General features: G+C 46.8%; 1 protein-coding gene across 5 annotated transcripts in view; it reads left to right on the forward strand.

Annotated features, from left to right (window-relative positions):
* Nucleotides 1-15,100, forward strand: part of TMEM63B (transmembrane protein 63B) — a 76,537-nt gene extending 61,437 nt beyond the window's left edge. For 4 of the 5 annotated variants that reach the window (XM_081000134.1, XM_081000137.1, XM_081000135.1 and 1 more), the window contains 10 exons: nt 55-208; nt 2,010-2,116; nt 2,883-2,969; nt 4,457-4,522; nt 5,113-5,275; nt 6,204-6,309; nt 7,475-7,642; nt 9,433-9,548; nt 10,360-10,443; nt 12,037-15,100. In XM_081000134.1, the coding sequence (XP_080856260.1) occupies nt 55-208; nt 2,010-2,116; nt 2,883-2,969; nt 4,457-4,522; nt 5,113-5,275; nt 6,204-6,309; nt 7,475-7,642; nt 9,433-9,548; nt 10,360-10,443; nt 12,037-12,204 (1,219 nt within the window). In that variant the 3' untranslated portion in view covers nt 12,205-15,100. The remainder of the gene's footprint in view (nt 1-54; nt 209-2,009; nt 2,117-2,882; nt 2,970-4,456; nt 4,523-5,112; nt 5,276-6,203; nt 6,310-7,474; nt 7,643-9,432; nt 9,549-10,359; nt 10,444-12,036) is intronic. The other variant, XM_081000136.1, reaches the window with a different exon arrangement.
* Nucleotides 15,101-16,407: the final 1,307 nt, after the last annotated feature.

Genomic DNA, 16,407 nt, shown 5'->3' on the forward strand with positions numbered 1-16,407 from the left:
GTGTTGGGTTCTGCCACCCTTAAAGTTTGGTTCTTCGCTTTGTCTCTCCTTCAGGGAACACCTGTCCATTCGTGGCTTCATTTGGTGGTTCCGCTGCCTGATCATCAATGTGGTGCTCTTCATCCTGCTCTTCTTCCTCACCACTCCTGCCATCATCATCACCACTATGGACAAGTTCAATGTCACCAAGCCTGTTGAGTACTTGAATGTAAGACCTTGACCCGAGAGATTTGGAACTTCCCTTCTCTCTTTAGCTCCATGACACAGGAGGGGGAACGGCCTTTGAAAAGTGGCTATTTCCCTTCATGTTCAGTAGGAATAAGCCCAGCCTCATGAGCTCTCCCTCTGTGGTTTTGTGGAAACAGAGCAGGAGCAAATTATATTCATGTAGCTATCACTGCACTGTTTGTGTCCTCATGCTGTCAGTGAGATTGCAAGGAGAAATGACGAGTGTGTGTGTGTGTGTGTGTGTGTGAGAGAGAGAGAGAGAGAGAGAGAGCACCTTTGATAGCATAGAACAAGTACATACTTTTAACCTGTGAATAAAAATTCATGGTACTATGTCTTTTTGAAACTTAAGTTCATTCCTTCTGGTTCCCTGTATAATTTTAAGTGCTATAATTACATTCCTTAATGTAATTGTTGATATCTTGACTTGAGGTAGCAGCCTCTGAGGTCCATGTATTATGGGACTATAGGACCATATAACGTCTGGCTCAAATGTTGATGTTATCTGTTGGATCTCAAAGTTGTAATTCCACTGGTGGTCAGTGTTTAGAAACTACTACTTTTAAATTAAGTTTGTCTAATTACGTTTGCACAAATGAAAGGGAAATTATTGACTCAAACCAATCTAGCAAGACCGGTGGTATTTAAATGGTGTGTGTTCATGCTCAACAGCAAATGACACGTTACCAACCAGTTGCCAGCTTAATCAGCTTATATAACTAAACAGATCCAGCTGTGTGTGTGTTCTTTAATGGCACTCCCCTGTGCGATGTTGCCAGTCATTTGTTGAAATTTAAATTAATTAAACTGGCCTTAGGAATTCTGCCGGCCAATTTCTCCAAGTTAAATACAACCATGCATTTACAGTACTGAGGCCCATTAAATAAAAATAACTACAAGTTTCTCCTCAAGTAGTTTGTGGGAGATCTGAACTGACTTGTACTGAGTGTGCAATACTTTAATCAGATAAAACAAAGAATCCTTCTGCTTTTAAGATAATGAATATTTGTATAAACTTGGCTTATCTGTTAGTATACTGGTTCTTAAAATATGGGGTGGACTCATCTTAGTCAGACGTGGTTCTGGGGCATGAAATAGTAAGTGCTTTCATCTTTGCCAAGAGAACATCCTGGGTGCATTGAATACTCCTGGTGTTTCAAGTGATGTTAATTTGCCTGGCAGAGGACTCTTTCACTGATGTGCTTTGGATTTGTGGGGATCACAGCAGCCTCACCCATTCTCCTCCCAATGTAATTCGGAACAGAGTTCAGAAAAAGCTGCTGCTTTGTTCCTATTCTCTTTTCCCGTGCCTGGTTTTAAGAGGAGCTCAAAGATCTCTTATGCTATTTCACATGTATCCCAAACCACAAATCCTGGCCTGCAGTGGCAGGCAGTAGACACACAGTCGTGTGCAAATATCTTTGCATGCTTACCTACAGAATTGATTGTTCAAGCTGTGTTGTATAGGGGGATAGAAAGCAGAGTAAGCTTTGAATTCAAGAGGTGTGAGAAACACAGTGCTGGCAGCTACGACTGGACTAACATAGGTAGGCAGGTCAGGAAACCCACTCATTCCGAAACAGACCAGTAATAATCTCTCAAGAAAAGAACACCATGCTGCAATATCAATATTGGATTTATATATTTCACACACATACACATGTTATGATAACAACCCACTTAGCCAACCTAGTGCTCTGCCATTGCACACTTTGTATTCTTGGTTGCTATATATTATTCAGAGCAAGTGACTGATTGTTTCTTTTTCTTTCTCTTTCCAGAATCCCATCATCACCCAGTTCTTCCCCACCCTGCTGCTGTGGGCCTTCTCTGCTCTGCTTCCCACAATTGTGTACTATTCGGCATTCTTTGAAGCCCACTGGACCAGGTAAAATGGGGAGATTGTCTCTGCCTGCCTGAGAGCTGAACTACTCAGAATCTCTGCTTGGAATATCTCCCTCAGGCCCACCTGCACTGCACTAAGATTTGATTTCTATGGACTTTGTGTTTCTTCTTTTAGCAAACTTTAGAAAAAACTTCATACTTCTTCAAATCCCACGAATCCCTACTAAGGAAAATAATAAAAGGCAAAAATATATTGTTCCAAGTTCTTGTTTTTTGCAACTAGTGTTCTTCTCTGATATGTATTTTATTCTTGGAGTTCTACAGTATTAATCTAACAGTATATTGCAAACTACCTTGAGAGCCATTATAGGATGGCAATATGGCATATACATTTAAAAATATTAAATCAAGGAGGCCTTGCCAGCCCTTATTCACATGTTACGTTATGCATACCTTAATCTGTACCTCAGGAGGGTAGCAGCACAAGAACAAGCCTTTTCAATGGTGGCCCCCTTGCTTGTGGAATGCCCTCCCCAGGGAGGCATGCATGACACTTTTGGTATCCTTTTTAGACACCAGGCAAGGATTTTTCTCTTTTCCTGGGTTTTTGGACCGTAATTTGGAGGGGGGGGCATTTGTGGCCTCCTTTAGTGGGGCAGGATTTGTTGGTCCTGCCTTTTAATTGTTAAGCTGTGCTTTTCGGTAGCTTGGTTGTTCTTATTTATTTTAATGTAACCAGCTTTGGGTCACTCTTTCAGAAAAGTAACTATCACATATAATAACTAATAATAAATTATCTGTGCCACTAGGTCTGGAGAGAACAGAACAACCATGCACAAGTGCTACACTTTCCTCATCTTCATGGTATTGCTGCTGCCTTCGCTGGGCTTAAGCAGGTAAAAGAAAGGTTGCTGAGTAGAAGAGAACATATCTGGAATGCATCCAAAATATCTATTCTTTCCTATGGTGGTGGTGGCAACTTTCACCATTTCCCCCTTTCTCCTGTGTCTCTCTGGAGTAGAGAGTGCTGCAGGGGAAAGGAGGAATTGCCAAAATCGCCTCCCTGCCAAGAAACAGCACCACTGCTGAAATCTCACCCCAAATGGATGGGATCTTGCCCAGAATTGGTGCTGATGGTAGCAGCGCTTCTCTGCTGTTGGCTGTGGTGGGGGGGCTGGCAGGGCATCTGCAAGCGTGCCACCTGGGGGCTTCAGCCACCTGAGGCAACAGCCTCACCCTGCCTAATGGCTGGACCGGCTCTGGCTGTTGTACATCAAAGCAGTGAGGGTGAATGTCAACTCAACATGCACACATCTCCACACCGTGTATTTTCAATTCTCAAGTGTTCATGCAGTCTCTTCTTTGTTGTTTTCATTTTTAATTGAGAATGAGAGGGTGCATTGCAGGACATCACAATAACCTCCATTCAGATTCAAATTAGCTCAAGGAGAACGGAAATGGTCTGTTAAAACTGGTGCTGAGGTGAAAAGCTTGGCTTCAGTCATTGGGATAGTAAGGCTACAGTCCTGGGCCTACTCACCTTGGAGTAAGCAATGAATGTAGTGGAGTACACACGTAGAGAATTTTGCTGAATATTACCTTGAATGAGGCCTGCTTTCTCAGCTTCAGTTCCCTGTCTCTAAAAAGAAATATTGAATGGCCTACTTGTGGGATCTTGTGAATGGAAAGCGTGTGTGTATGTATATCTCCACACTAAAGTAAAACAAATAGGATTAATTATTATAATAATACAATTTGTAACAAAATGAGTAACAGAAACATGAGAAATGATTCCTTTGAAGTCTAAGTATCCTTTATTTTTGAAAAAAGTAAGTTACTTTAAAGCAACACTAGAAGGCCAGCATATCTAAAATGCTTATTTTTTTGTTGTCTGCTTGTAATACATGCTTTGTTTTCTTAAGTGGCTGTATTGTATAGGTGGATTTGCCTTCTATAAATGTAACCTCCTCTAGAACTGCATTAGTAATAAGACCCAGTAAATGCAAAAATAAATTAATAATGGTTCCATTCCCTCATCCTTGGCCTAAAAGAATGGAAGCATCTTTTGTTCCGCTATCGATCTCTTTTAAATCAATGCTTTTAAAGCGATCCTTATATAAATATAATGCCAGTGTGGTGTCAGGGACTTATCTGAGGAGGGAGAGAAAGAATACACAATAAGAAACAGGGTTGGGTTGTTTAATGTGGCCTAGAGGGGTTTTTTTTGTCATGGTCTGAGACAGAGGGCTGGCCTTAGATGGACTGGGGCCTTGACCCAGCATAGCAAATAGAGCCTCATGAGATGTTTGCTAACACTGCAGTTGCATCCCAAGTGCCTCTTGGTAATAATTACTCTTCACTCTTTGTGTGCTTCTCTTTCTAGTCTGGATGTATTTTTCCGCTGGCTGTTTGACAAAAAGTTCCTGGCAGAGGCTGCTGTGAGATTTGAGTAAGTAAAGCCTTAAGAGGAGGGAAGTGCGTGGTTTGGTGCCATGCCTGCTGTGGCGCAAATCTCTGCTTCTCACAATCTTCTCCTCCCACCACTTCCTGCTTCCCTTGGTAGGCCACCGTCCGATAACATCAAGCCATTTAAGCATCTGCCATATGCTGTCGAAAACTTATCCTTTGATGCTCCTAGTTGCCATATTTCCTTAAATTACCTACTGTGTAGGCTGTGAATAAGACAAAGCTTTATTTTCTTTGTGAAGGTGGGACACAGAGACCATGCTAACAGAGTCACGCCCACCAGGGTTGGGGAATAAAGGGAAACCACCGTATGTGAACCAACATGGTAACACAGGTGGATGTAGGAGTCACAGGTGTGTTAGACAGCTAATAGCCCCTAATTGGTGGTTCCGGCAGTGGGGACATCCTACACAAGGAGAAAATGACTCAGACAAAGTTGTCAAGGGCATCAGTATATCCACATCTGACCCAAAATTTACTACCCGTCTTCCATTCTGTTAATCCCCACGCTACATTCCATTTGCATTCCTGGTTGGGAAGCTTTTTTCTATTGCCCTCCTTTCTCTTTCCCAGGTGTGTGTTCTTGCCAGACAATGGGGCCTTCTTTGTGAACTATGTTATTGCCTCTGCCTTCATTGGGAATGCCATGGACTTGCTGCGCATCCCTGGCCTCCTGATGTACATGATTCGCCTCTGCCTTGCCCGCTCAGCTGCTGAACGCAAGAATGTCAAACGGGTACGTGGCTCATGCCAGCAAGAGTTGGTCCAGTCACACAATTAAGGACGAAACTTGAACCAGACGCCATAAGGGGATGTTTGACTGCTGCCTGGAGTGACCCACAGACACGATTGTCTAAAGGTTTCAAAACAGTGGTGCTTTGAAGACAGTTTGGGAGGTTCTTTTGCCTTGTAGTGTTAAAAACAACAACATGGAGATAAGACCCCAAAAAAGTCATATCTAGGGCTGTCAACCTATCAAATAAATATTAAATTTATTACATGCACTTTAGTCGATTAATCAAATTTGCATATGGATTTTTAAAAATTGGTTCTGGAACTAAAAGCATCCTTTTTTATTTTAGATTTTATATATTCATGTGTTACAGCAAGCATTATCTTAGGGGAGACATTTTTGTTGCGTGTGAGAGAGTTTAATTTTAACCTGTCTGCTTAATAAGGGATAACTTTTCCATTCAAAAGGTCTCCCCCACCTCAGTTAATCTTAATTAAATGTTGCAACCCAAATTATATCCTGTAGATCCTTCTGTTGAGCTCCTAGATGCTTGAATTTATATTATTCAGAAAACTTGCACAAGTATTCCACAATCCGGGTGCAGTCACTATGAAGGACCTCACCCTCACTCTCATCCCCCACCCCTACCCCAAATAGCCAGACTCCCAGGCGACCTTAAGCCAAGGCGGGGGACACATTGGATTGACATACTGAAGTGATTGTACCTTGCCTGTTTCCATAGCAACTTAGGGAGCCCAACTTCCAGTACCATCTTGGTGCGAGTGCCTCACTGTGAATCTGTGGACAAACGGACTTGTGAAAATCGTGGCTTGTTTTGACACATATCCAGAATATAGTCATGTGAGCTCCTCACTCAGACATTCATGTGTATGCCAACAGGATCTCTGTTTTTGTTCCTCTTGCCTTTCAGCATCAGGCCTATGAGTTCCAGTTCGGGGCCGCTTATGCCTGGATGATGTGTGTCTTCACTGTGGTAATGACCTACAGTATCACCTGCCCCATCATTGTCCCGTTTGGTAGGTACCACAACATCTCCTTGGACTTCCTTTGCCTAGCACAGGCATGGCCAAACTTGGCCCTCCAGATGTTTTGGGAAGACAACTCCCATCATCCCTAGCTAACAGTGGCCAGGGATGATGGGAATTGTAGTCCCAAAACATCTGGAGGGCCAAGTTTGGCCATGCCTGGCCTAGCAGGTTTTAAATACACCAAATACTTAAAGGCAGCAGACATAGATATATTCACAATGGGTTTTGTGTCAATTCATTACAGTGAGTTTCTTAAGATGACACCTGGGTGATAACATAGCAACTGACTCTAATCTTGTGATCTGTGGGTTCAAGGTATCTTAAATGAGATTTGCAAGCTCCCATTTTGTGATTCATTTCCTGCTGGAAGCTTAGGGCAGGTACAGCATTGGGGTTGGCACTGTCAGCCACTTGCCAATGGCCTGAGGTGACCCACCATCCAGCTTCCCCTCTGTTTACTTTAGGCAAGTAACAGAGGCAGCAAGAAAGTCAGTATAGCCAACAATGCAGACACTGTTTCAGGGGGCGGGACCCTATCTCTGGGACCCCAATGTAGTACTGCTCCAAAGATATCCTATACTAGACCTCCCCAAAGCATTGTGGGAGAATTAAAACAATGGATATCATGAGCAGTGCTTAATCTGCTGGCTATACTGGCATTTTTGGTATCTGCCTGCTTCAAGGTAAAGGGAGTAGAACAGAACTGCTGTCTCCTGGGGCCATTTTGGTAGCTTCTCTACCACCACCTGAGGCAGATTTTCTCTCACTACCACCCAAACAAGGGGTGTTTTTATCAGCTCCACTGCTGCCCAAGGAAGGGGCATCTTCTCCCACTGCCAAGGGAAGGACTTCATTGCCACTGAAGAGCTTATGTTGCGGGGTCTAATAAGGACCTCCCCAAAGCTGGCACCAGTCCTGGCTGAAAAATCTGTTTTGGTGACCCAGCAAAGTTGTGGCTAAGTAGGTAATTTTTTCAGGCTTCCTCCATTCCTCCAGAAACAAGGAAGCTGCCAAACAAAGCATTGGTCTCTCATACGTCTGATGCCTGTAGAAGCTGTTTAGGAGGCACCTAACAAGTGGAAATAATTAATAAGTAAAGCTGCTGTTCATTCAGCCTTCCAGCTGATTGCTCCATCCCTTCCTATTCTGTTAGGCCTGATGTATATGCTACTGAAGCACCTGGTGGACAGGTACAACCTCTATTACGCCTACCTGCCTGCCAAGCTGGATAAAAAGATCCATTCAGGGGCTGTGAACCAGGTGGTGGCAGCACCTATCCTCTGCCTCTTTTGGCTCCTCTTCTTCTCCACCGTGCGCACAGGTAAGCAGATTCTTTTACGTCCAGTCTGATTTGCTAACGTCTGCCTTTATAATAAATCTAGAAGGGCTTTCAGCGAGACATTGATGCCCAGGGTTCAAGAAGCATGCTGAGCAGCTGCTCCACAAGCAGTGCAGATGGAACCACCTTCTGATCATTAGAAAGTGCAGTTAAATGAGTTAATTGCGTTAATCTGGAGCAGGTATGGGGAACTTGCTAGATCAGGTTGTTGGGATACTGCCAGGGAGACAAAGTCCATCATGGCCCCCAAGCTGCCTCCGGACGTCCATCGATCTCCCGTAGACACGCAGTATCATTCAATTAGCGACACGAACTCCAGAAATAGCTTGCCACATTCCAGACCTGATGCACGCTCTATCAGCAGAGTTCACATAGCGAAAGATGCACTCAGGAGAGCATATTTACAACTTTATTCAGCGTTGGTCACAACAAAGAGAAAACATGACTGCCTGCTTCAGTGTCTCAGACACAGAGAGAGAAACGAAAGCAATAGACAAAACATAAACTTCCTGTGAACAGGAAATACGCAGACTCTGTGACTCACAAAGCCTGCTCCCTTTTAAGGTGGAACGGAAATATCCTAACACAGGTACGTTCAATCCCAGGACCCATTTTTAAGTAAACATACATTTGGGGACCCGTATCTTAATCTTTTACCATATATTTGCATGGTGGTAGTGCTCCTGTTGTGACCCACTTTGGATCAGGTTGCTCAAGACCAGTGCTCTAGATTTCCCTGGCCGTCAACTCCCATCATCCCTTACTGTTGGCCAAGCTTGCTGTGGATTATGGGAGATGGATTCCAACAAGGTCTGGAGTGGCCATGGGTGGAATTCACTGTGTTGAAGAGATAGCAAAAGCCCTGTGTATCGTCACTGTGATGTTTAGGAGATTTCCAGGTGGCAGCTCCATAGCATGGAAACAGCAATGGCCAACTTGAGTGGCTTCCGAAAGGGATGAGACAGATTCACAGAGGATAAGGCTATCAATGGCTCCTAGCCATGATGGCTGGGCTCTGCTTTGATGTTCAGAGGTAGTAGTGCTTCTGAATACTGTGCTGGAAACCACAGGTGCCAAGAGGGCTCTTGTGTTTGGGTCCTGCTTGTGGGCTTTCCACCGGCATTTGGTTAGCCACTGTGAGAACAGGATGCTGGACGTTATGGTCTAGTAGCCTGACCCAGCAGGCTCTTCTTATGTCAAAATGTGGCCTGTGACGGGTGGGAGAGATAACAATCTGGCTCTCTGGAGTAAAAATAAATAAATATTCCCCACCCCAATCTATTGTTTCTTCATGGGCTACTGCCTCCATTTTGCTCCTTCTGAATGGGAACCTATGACCTGACACAAAGCAATGTCACTTGGAGCCACCTCTGCCCACAAAAATGTCACTTCTGGAACATAAGAGCCCCCTGGCTGTCATGGGGACCTGTGTTGCCACACATAACCATTGTATAGCCACTCTGGAGTGCCACAACAGATGATAAAGATGAAAGGATCTTCTTTCCCATCTTGGTTACACACACACACACCACAAACACACCACTATTGCTGTTCAAAATGGTGAATGTTAGGTGAGTGTGGAGGGGGTAGAATGCCTAGCTGAAGGTGGCCATGTTTCAGCAGAGAAGTGGCTTACCCTGTTCTTTAGGTCAGCAGCTATAATGAGAGAGGACCAAGGCCTAAAGTAAAGCCCCTGGAGCGAAGAGCAAAGGCAGAGAAAAGAGAAGGTATACACTTGGCAACCTTGACAGAGGTTATTTTGCATTCCTCAGGGTTCCTGGCTCTCACGTCCATGTTCACCTTCGTGGTTCTCGTCATCACCATTGTGATCTGCTTGTGTCATGTCTGCTTCGGACACTTCAAATACCTCAGTGCTCACAATTACAAGGTAATTGTAGTGGAAGGGCGTTTTCAGGGCAGCCGAAAGGGTTGTGTGGTGGCTTCCCCTAAGAACTGCTTCACGTGTTTCCCTAGAGAGATTTGGAAAGGGGGCAGAATCCCAGGCACACCTGTGTGTTGAAGAGATGAGGAAAGCCCTGTGTACACTTGTATACACATATGAAGACAGCGGGCTTTCCTGTTGTGCCTCAACATGTGTACCCACAATTGGAGAAGCGTCCTGCAAGACGCAGACTCCATTCTGAGATGAAAAAAGACCACCTCCTAAGCCCTTGGTTTTTGTCTTAGTCTTCCTGCCCTTGCTGCATGTCTCAGCCACCTTAGGAGCTATGTGGGGGCTGGACCAATTCCGTGGTCCCTCCCCACAGGAGGAAAACCCTGGCAGGGGAAACCAGCCCCTCTCGCGGTTCTTCCATTTTCAGGAGCCATGTGAGAAGAAACTGTGAAGAAGCAGCTTCCATAGTGATGCAGCTACATGGAACTTGGCCCTTCAAAGTTTTATTGCTGTGGAGGCTCAGAGCTTCTTTCTGCTCCTCTTCCACATGCAGAGCACCTGAAGCCCAGCTCTTGCACATAGCTGCCAACGTTTCCCTTTCTTTAAGGGAAATTCCCTTATTCCGAATAGGATTCCTAGCAAGAAAAGGGAAAAGTTGACAGCTATGCTCCTACAGTGATTACCACCGCCGGCACCATTCTGGTTGCATCATGTAGAAATGTTCCCGCAGGGCAGGCAGGTCCAGAACTGGCAAGCTGCTGCCTTTGCTGTTTGGTTTCGTGCCACGCATGCTTCTGTCTTCCAGATCGACCACACAGAGGTGGATGCTGTAGATGGGAGGGAGAACGGACGGCCCGCTGCCAGCCACCCGCCAGCTCCAAAATCAGCTGTGAGTCTCCGGCTCCTCCGCTTGCCTTCTGCAACGTCGGATATTCTGTGCCCTCTTATGTCTGAGTTTGGGGAGGAGGAGGAGGAGGAGGAGGGAGAGGCCTTTGCAGATTTCCTATCAGGCCCCCACCTTTTTGGCTGTACACGAGCAGCATCCACGGAGCATGGGCAGAAAACAGGCCTCTCTGTTACTGGCCCTTTCTGAGATGATGGACCGGCAACCTCACTCTGCCCCTCCCCCGGTGCTGTTTGTTCACTTTCTGCCTCTGTCTCTCAGCTTGGACAGTGAAGCCAGACTGGTCAGTGCCCCTTTCTCTTCTGCTTTCTGGCTCCTAACGCATCGGCATGCTCTGTGAGCGCTGCAGAAAGAGCTGCGGCTGTCATTTCCCAACGCAAGTTAGTTTTGAGTGGGACGGGAATCTTTAATTCATTCAAGGCTTTGTGAGTCACCCCTTTCCCTGCACCCCAAGTTGCCCGAGGTCCAAATTGTCTGCAGACAAGCACTGTGGAGGTGGTGTCAAAGGCTGCAGTCACACCATAGAGAGCACAGAAGAGCAGCTCCAGAGCCAAATCCTAAGTATTAGCTTAATTGGGGGCAGGGAGGAAACACACACTGAAAACAAGTGGATTGGTTACCCTAAAAATATAGAAAATAGAGAGAGCCTGTATTATCACCATCCTCATCCTCATCCATTTAACACAGCATTTTAGTTGTGCCAAAATTATTTACAATCTTTCACTCCAGTCCAGAGTCCCATGTGTGCTTTGGTGCACGTACGGAGCTTCTGCATGAGCCAGTTTCTCCTTTTGCTGTACATTGAAGGAAGACAGTCCACTTGCCCATCCTCACTTTATGTGTGTGTGTGTGTGGAGCTGCACCGTACATTGAAGTGAATGGTGCTTTACTGGTACACCAGAGCTCTCCTTCCTGTGAATTGGGATGTTCGCCTCTTTTTGCCCTCAAAATGTATCCAGTGAGAGAGGTCACAATTCACCTTTTTTACACATGAGGAGCTAAAGCTAAGCTATCTTGCTGAGACAGACCTATCTGTTGCAGATCTGAACTGCAGCCACAGTATTACCACGAGGGGTTACTTCTATTCCTAGGGATGAAAGGCCCCTTGCAATGATTGGTTTCTGAATAAGGCCTCAGTAGCTCCCTTCAGGCTTGCTAAAGGAGGACAGAATCCTTGATGCTAAGGCTCAGGGCAAGGAAACATCAGGCCCAGGCTGTGGAGGATCCTCAGGGCGGGTTTTTGAGGCTTCAGGGCTGTGTTTCTTCTACTGGATGTCTTAAGATCCTCATGAAATTAGGGCTGAGTGCTACACTTCAGAAATACTGCCATACTATTCGAACCTAAGCTCTGGAGTCACACAGCCCTTTTTTTCCCTCCTTCTCCCACCCTCATTTTGCTGTCAAACAGCTATTCCACACAATACAATTCTGTGCCAGCATGACTGCTCTTGGGCTCCCGACTGCATGGCACTCACCCATCATGCTCTGCTGCCTGAGTCCCCACAGAGAGAGGAAGAGGGTGGGGGGCTAACTGGTCCATTGTTTTATTCTTCTCTTCTTTTTATACCGGCTCTGCAGCAGAAGTACATTGCCCAAGTGCTGCAAGATTCTTCACCTGAGGGCGACGTGGCAGAGTCTGAAGAACAGGGGTCCCAGGACGAGGAGCTCATCAACCCCAACGGCATAAACGACACAGATTTCCAGTCGTGCGAGGACAGCCTGATAGAAAACGAGATCCATCATTAGGGGCGCTGGAATGCAAGAGGGGGCAGGGGGAGTCCTGTGAGCTGACGAAGCTGCTGGGCACCGGTTGTATATGTGTGCGTGAGAGGGAGTGAAAAGCTGTGTATGTGTCAGAGAGGGAGCGAGACCAAGGAAGCAGAAGAGAAGGCAGCACGAGACGAGACAGGTGGCATCCATTGCTCCTTCCTACCTACCTGGCTGCTGCATTATTGCTCCTTCCAAGATGGGGAGAGAGAACCTGTCCCGTTGCTCTCTCTGTATTCTTTCTCTCTCTCTCTCTCTCTCTCTCTCTCTCTCTCTCTCTCTCCATCCTTTAGTATGGGAGGGGGATTTCTCTTACAAGCTGCCTACCCTGAACACCATCTGAAACACCCTACAAACCCAAGATGGAGCAGAGGAAATGGCCTGCCTCTTTGCTCCATTGTGGCCAGGATGGGGAGCAAAAGGAAGGTGCAGCAGAAACCAGGCGAAAGATTCTCCTCCTCCCAGGGAGCCTGTCCTCCCCCATTCCCTGCTCTCCTGTCTAGAATCATGAACACTAATAATGTATTAGGTCTGAAAGCGAACTGAGCTTTAATCAAGGCACTGAGTTTCCAAACAAAGAGTCGAGTGGCTTTGAACCTGGCTGGGATCAGGGATTCCAGCCAAGCGGAGCTGTTTTGTTTTTTTAAAAAAAAATCTGTGTGTAAATCGCCCTCCATGCCTGTGCATCAGTAAGCATTTCATCTCTGGTGCCCGAGGCATGACCCTATGACGACTGCGGTCTCAGCCAGCCCTTTCCACTCTGTCTCTCCAGGGAAGGCTGCCAGAGCGTGGTCTCAGAGCCAGAGGGATGCTGCGTGCAGGAAAGGGCCCCTGCTACCAGGAATGCTCCTCAATGAAAGCCGCAACTGGAGAGTGCCACCCAGCAGCAGAGGCTGCCCCCGGGCAGCTGCTTGGGGCAAACGCAGCTCCAGTGGCAAGAGAGCCCCCTTGCAGGGCAAGGGGAGTGCAGGGGGATTGGCAAGGAAGATTGTCCCAGGCAGGCTGGCGGTACTTCCCTTCTCTTCCCTCCCTGCTCACAACTCAAACAATGATGGTAGTCCATGTTAAGTGAGACCCAGGGGTCTTGAAGCAGAGGTGCCGTGATTTGGCTCTGCAGCATTTTTTTGCACTTTTGTTTTATCTTCAAAACTGACTAAAACCCAAGCCGCCCTCTTGCCTGATCTAATTTTTAGGGAGGCAGAGGAGGGAAAGACGGGTTGGTTTCCTGAAGACTGCTAGAGGGGGCAAGACCACAGGATCCCCGGGTGCCGTGAGGCTTCTGAGCTGGTCCAGCTGTGCCCCGGGTCCTTGCTTTTGAAGCCTCTCGTGCATTTTTAGTAACCGGCAGCTTGGCTCCTGTTTGATCAGGCTCCCCCAGCCCCAGCCCCGCTGCCTTGCATGTGACTCCAAGGAACTGCCTTATGACTCAAGGTGTTGCTGCCTCCTGAGCTTTCCTTTTCAAAGGGTTGCAAGAGAACCTTCCATCCCACCCATTGCATCATTTGCACAGAAGGTTGGGGTTGCCCAACTCATAGGGCTCTTTTGTTTTTGTTTTGTGCTTCTGTAAGATTGGCATGAGCCAAAGGGTGGCACGGAATCCATTTCTGTGAGCACTTTGAAATCTATTCAGAAAGGTATTTACAGCCTTGGAGGGATTGGGCAAATAAAAGGGATACAGGTGGAGCCAGGAATGGCCTTTTGGGTTGTTTTGGGGGATGTGGGGAAGCAACGAATCCCCTTTCACTCTTGGCGAGTCTTGCCTTCAGCTGGGGACACTGGGCCTTTTGTCTAGGTTGAGTTGGTTCTTATTCTTGAGTATCTGCACCGGACCCATTTCCCAAAACACCAAAACGAAAACCCACACACAAACAGAAAGAAGGCTGTGCTGCTATTTAGCTGTCTTAAATTTTCTATTCCCTTCGTCTCCACAACACTGTCCCTCCCCTGCCTTAAGCAGTCCTTGAGGGATGCTGCCAGTGTTACATAGAAGCAGAGACCAAGAGACCAACCCTCCCTTTGAAGAGGAAGTGAATGCAATTTGCTGTCTTTGTTCTTCCAGCCAGGAACCTGAAGCATTTTCAAAGATGGGACTAAATGTCTTGATCGCTTTTAACACTGGGCAGGGCTGTGGAGGGGGGGCTGATCCACCTCCATGGGGGAAAGCAAGAGAGCTGAAGTGCAGGAACACAAGATGCCGTCACGATTGTGCAAAGTCACAGACAGTCACGAGTGCAGCCAAGAGAAGCCCTTTGCTTCCCGCTTCTTGACTTAGGAACCCCAGAAAACGGGGAGAAGGAGCTGGACTTTGTACTCCCTTCTGGGAGGAGACACGTGAGTTTGAGGAGGAGCCCAGTTCACCCTTGGGAGCTGGGCCATAGCTTGGGGGAGGGGGTGTCCGGGAGTTGGGGGGAGGAGCCTGTGTTCAAAGTGACCCTTATTCCTCCCCCACCATGATCATCGCCACCGCCACACTGCTGCTGGAATGCATGTGGGTTTTATTTTTAATTGTTTAAGGATGTTTTTCTTGGATACTGTCTAGAAATAGTATGTGTTCCATGCCAGGGTTTCCTGTCCACACCTGTACTGGTCCCTTGGCACCATATTCCTAAGCCCAGCCACCACTGCCCTATCTGCATCGGCCCCACAACCTCAACCTGGGATGACTGGGATGGCCCTGGGATCTCCCTGTACATACAGCTGCAGCGCAGGGCTGGCCTATGCTGGTGATGGATGGATGTGTTGGGTGCGGACCACTGGTGCCCCCCCTTGCAGGGAGCTGTGTTCTAACTGGCACTGTGTCTGTGTAGAGATGTGTATAATACCCTGTATATATTTGTGTAAAAAAAAGGAGAAGAAAAAACAGGAACTTATCATATTTCTAGTCTCTGTGTGTGTGTATTTGGGGAGTGGTGTAACGGGGACGGGGGGAGGGGGGAGACCAGCCTGCTGGTTGGGGGAAAATGAATGCTAGCAGATAATATCAGAAATCGAGGTGTGTTTACATTCCCATTTACTGTGGCTGGTGATTATCTTTTTCCACAAAGTCGTCAAGAATAGCATCATCTGGATGGAAGAGAAGTTATGCGTAATTATTTAAGTGGGGGTCACTGTAGATCTCAAGGAAGCAAAACGGGACATTGGTAAGGCTACCTGAATGCTGTTAAGTTAGAATTAGCCCTGTGAAGTGAAGCAGGTTGATTAATTGGGAGAAATCTGCCCCAAATTTGGGGAGGGGAGACATCATAGAAACATGGGAAGCTACCTTATAACAAGTCAAGTCAGAATTTTCTACAACAGTAGTGGGGAACCTGCAGCCCGTAGGACTACTTAAGTCCACCAGGCCTTGCCACTTGACTTGTGCTGTGGTTTGGTCCAAATCATGCCCATGTTTCTATCTCCTGATGACATCGTGACGGGTAAACCTTGGGGCCCAAGTGAAAAGGAAGAACCAGAAACATGCTCTGCTTTGCAGAGGAAGACATTTCCTTGGCAGCCTCAGCTTGACTTCAAGTCATGGTTGCCGCTACAAAACTGGAGGGTGCTCCCAATTCTTCCATTTCCATTTGATCCCGAGGTTTACTGCTGGAAACAGGTCCATGGGTGCAGCAGAAGGGTTGCTATGCCAAATAAACACTTCTCATTCCTTGCCTTCTCTGGGCATCTGTCTACTGCAGCCCTAATGAGAGAACATATATCCACCATTTAATTTAAAGAATAGAGCAGGCACCTTGCATCCAGAGGAGTTTATCTGCCACAGTGTTGATGAGCTTGACCAGGACTTCCCGGGGTGTGGAAATCTTTTGTGCCCATTTCCATGTCTCAACCTGTCAGTCAGTCACTTGGTGCTACAAACTACTGTAGAATGCTCTGTGCGGTGCAACCCTTGAGGTTGGTTCGGAAGCTGCAGAATTCTACAGCTGGGATGGCTGCTACTATCCAAGGTCTATTAGTTTAGAAAGCCCTAAAGAATATAAAGCCCTTAACAACTTGGGACCAGTGTACCAACAAGATCGCCTTGCCCACTGGACTGCTTCAATCGGCGGAACGGGCACCAACCCACATTTGTAGGAACCTGATTGTTCAGTGTGGCAGCAACTCCACTTTGGAACTCCCTGCCTATTGAGGTCAAGCAGCTGCCTTCACTACTCTTTCTGGTAGCTGCTAAAAGCATTCCTGTTTAGG

The sequence above is a fragment of the Podarcis pityusensis genome (assembly GCF_964106645.2).
Source record: "Podarcis pityusensis genome assembly, chromosome: 3".
NCBI classification, from domain to species: Eukaryota; Metazoa; Chordata; class Lepidosauria; order Squamata; family Lacertidae; genus Podarcis; species Podarcis pityusensis.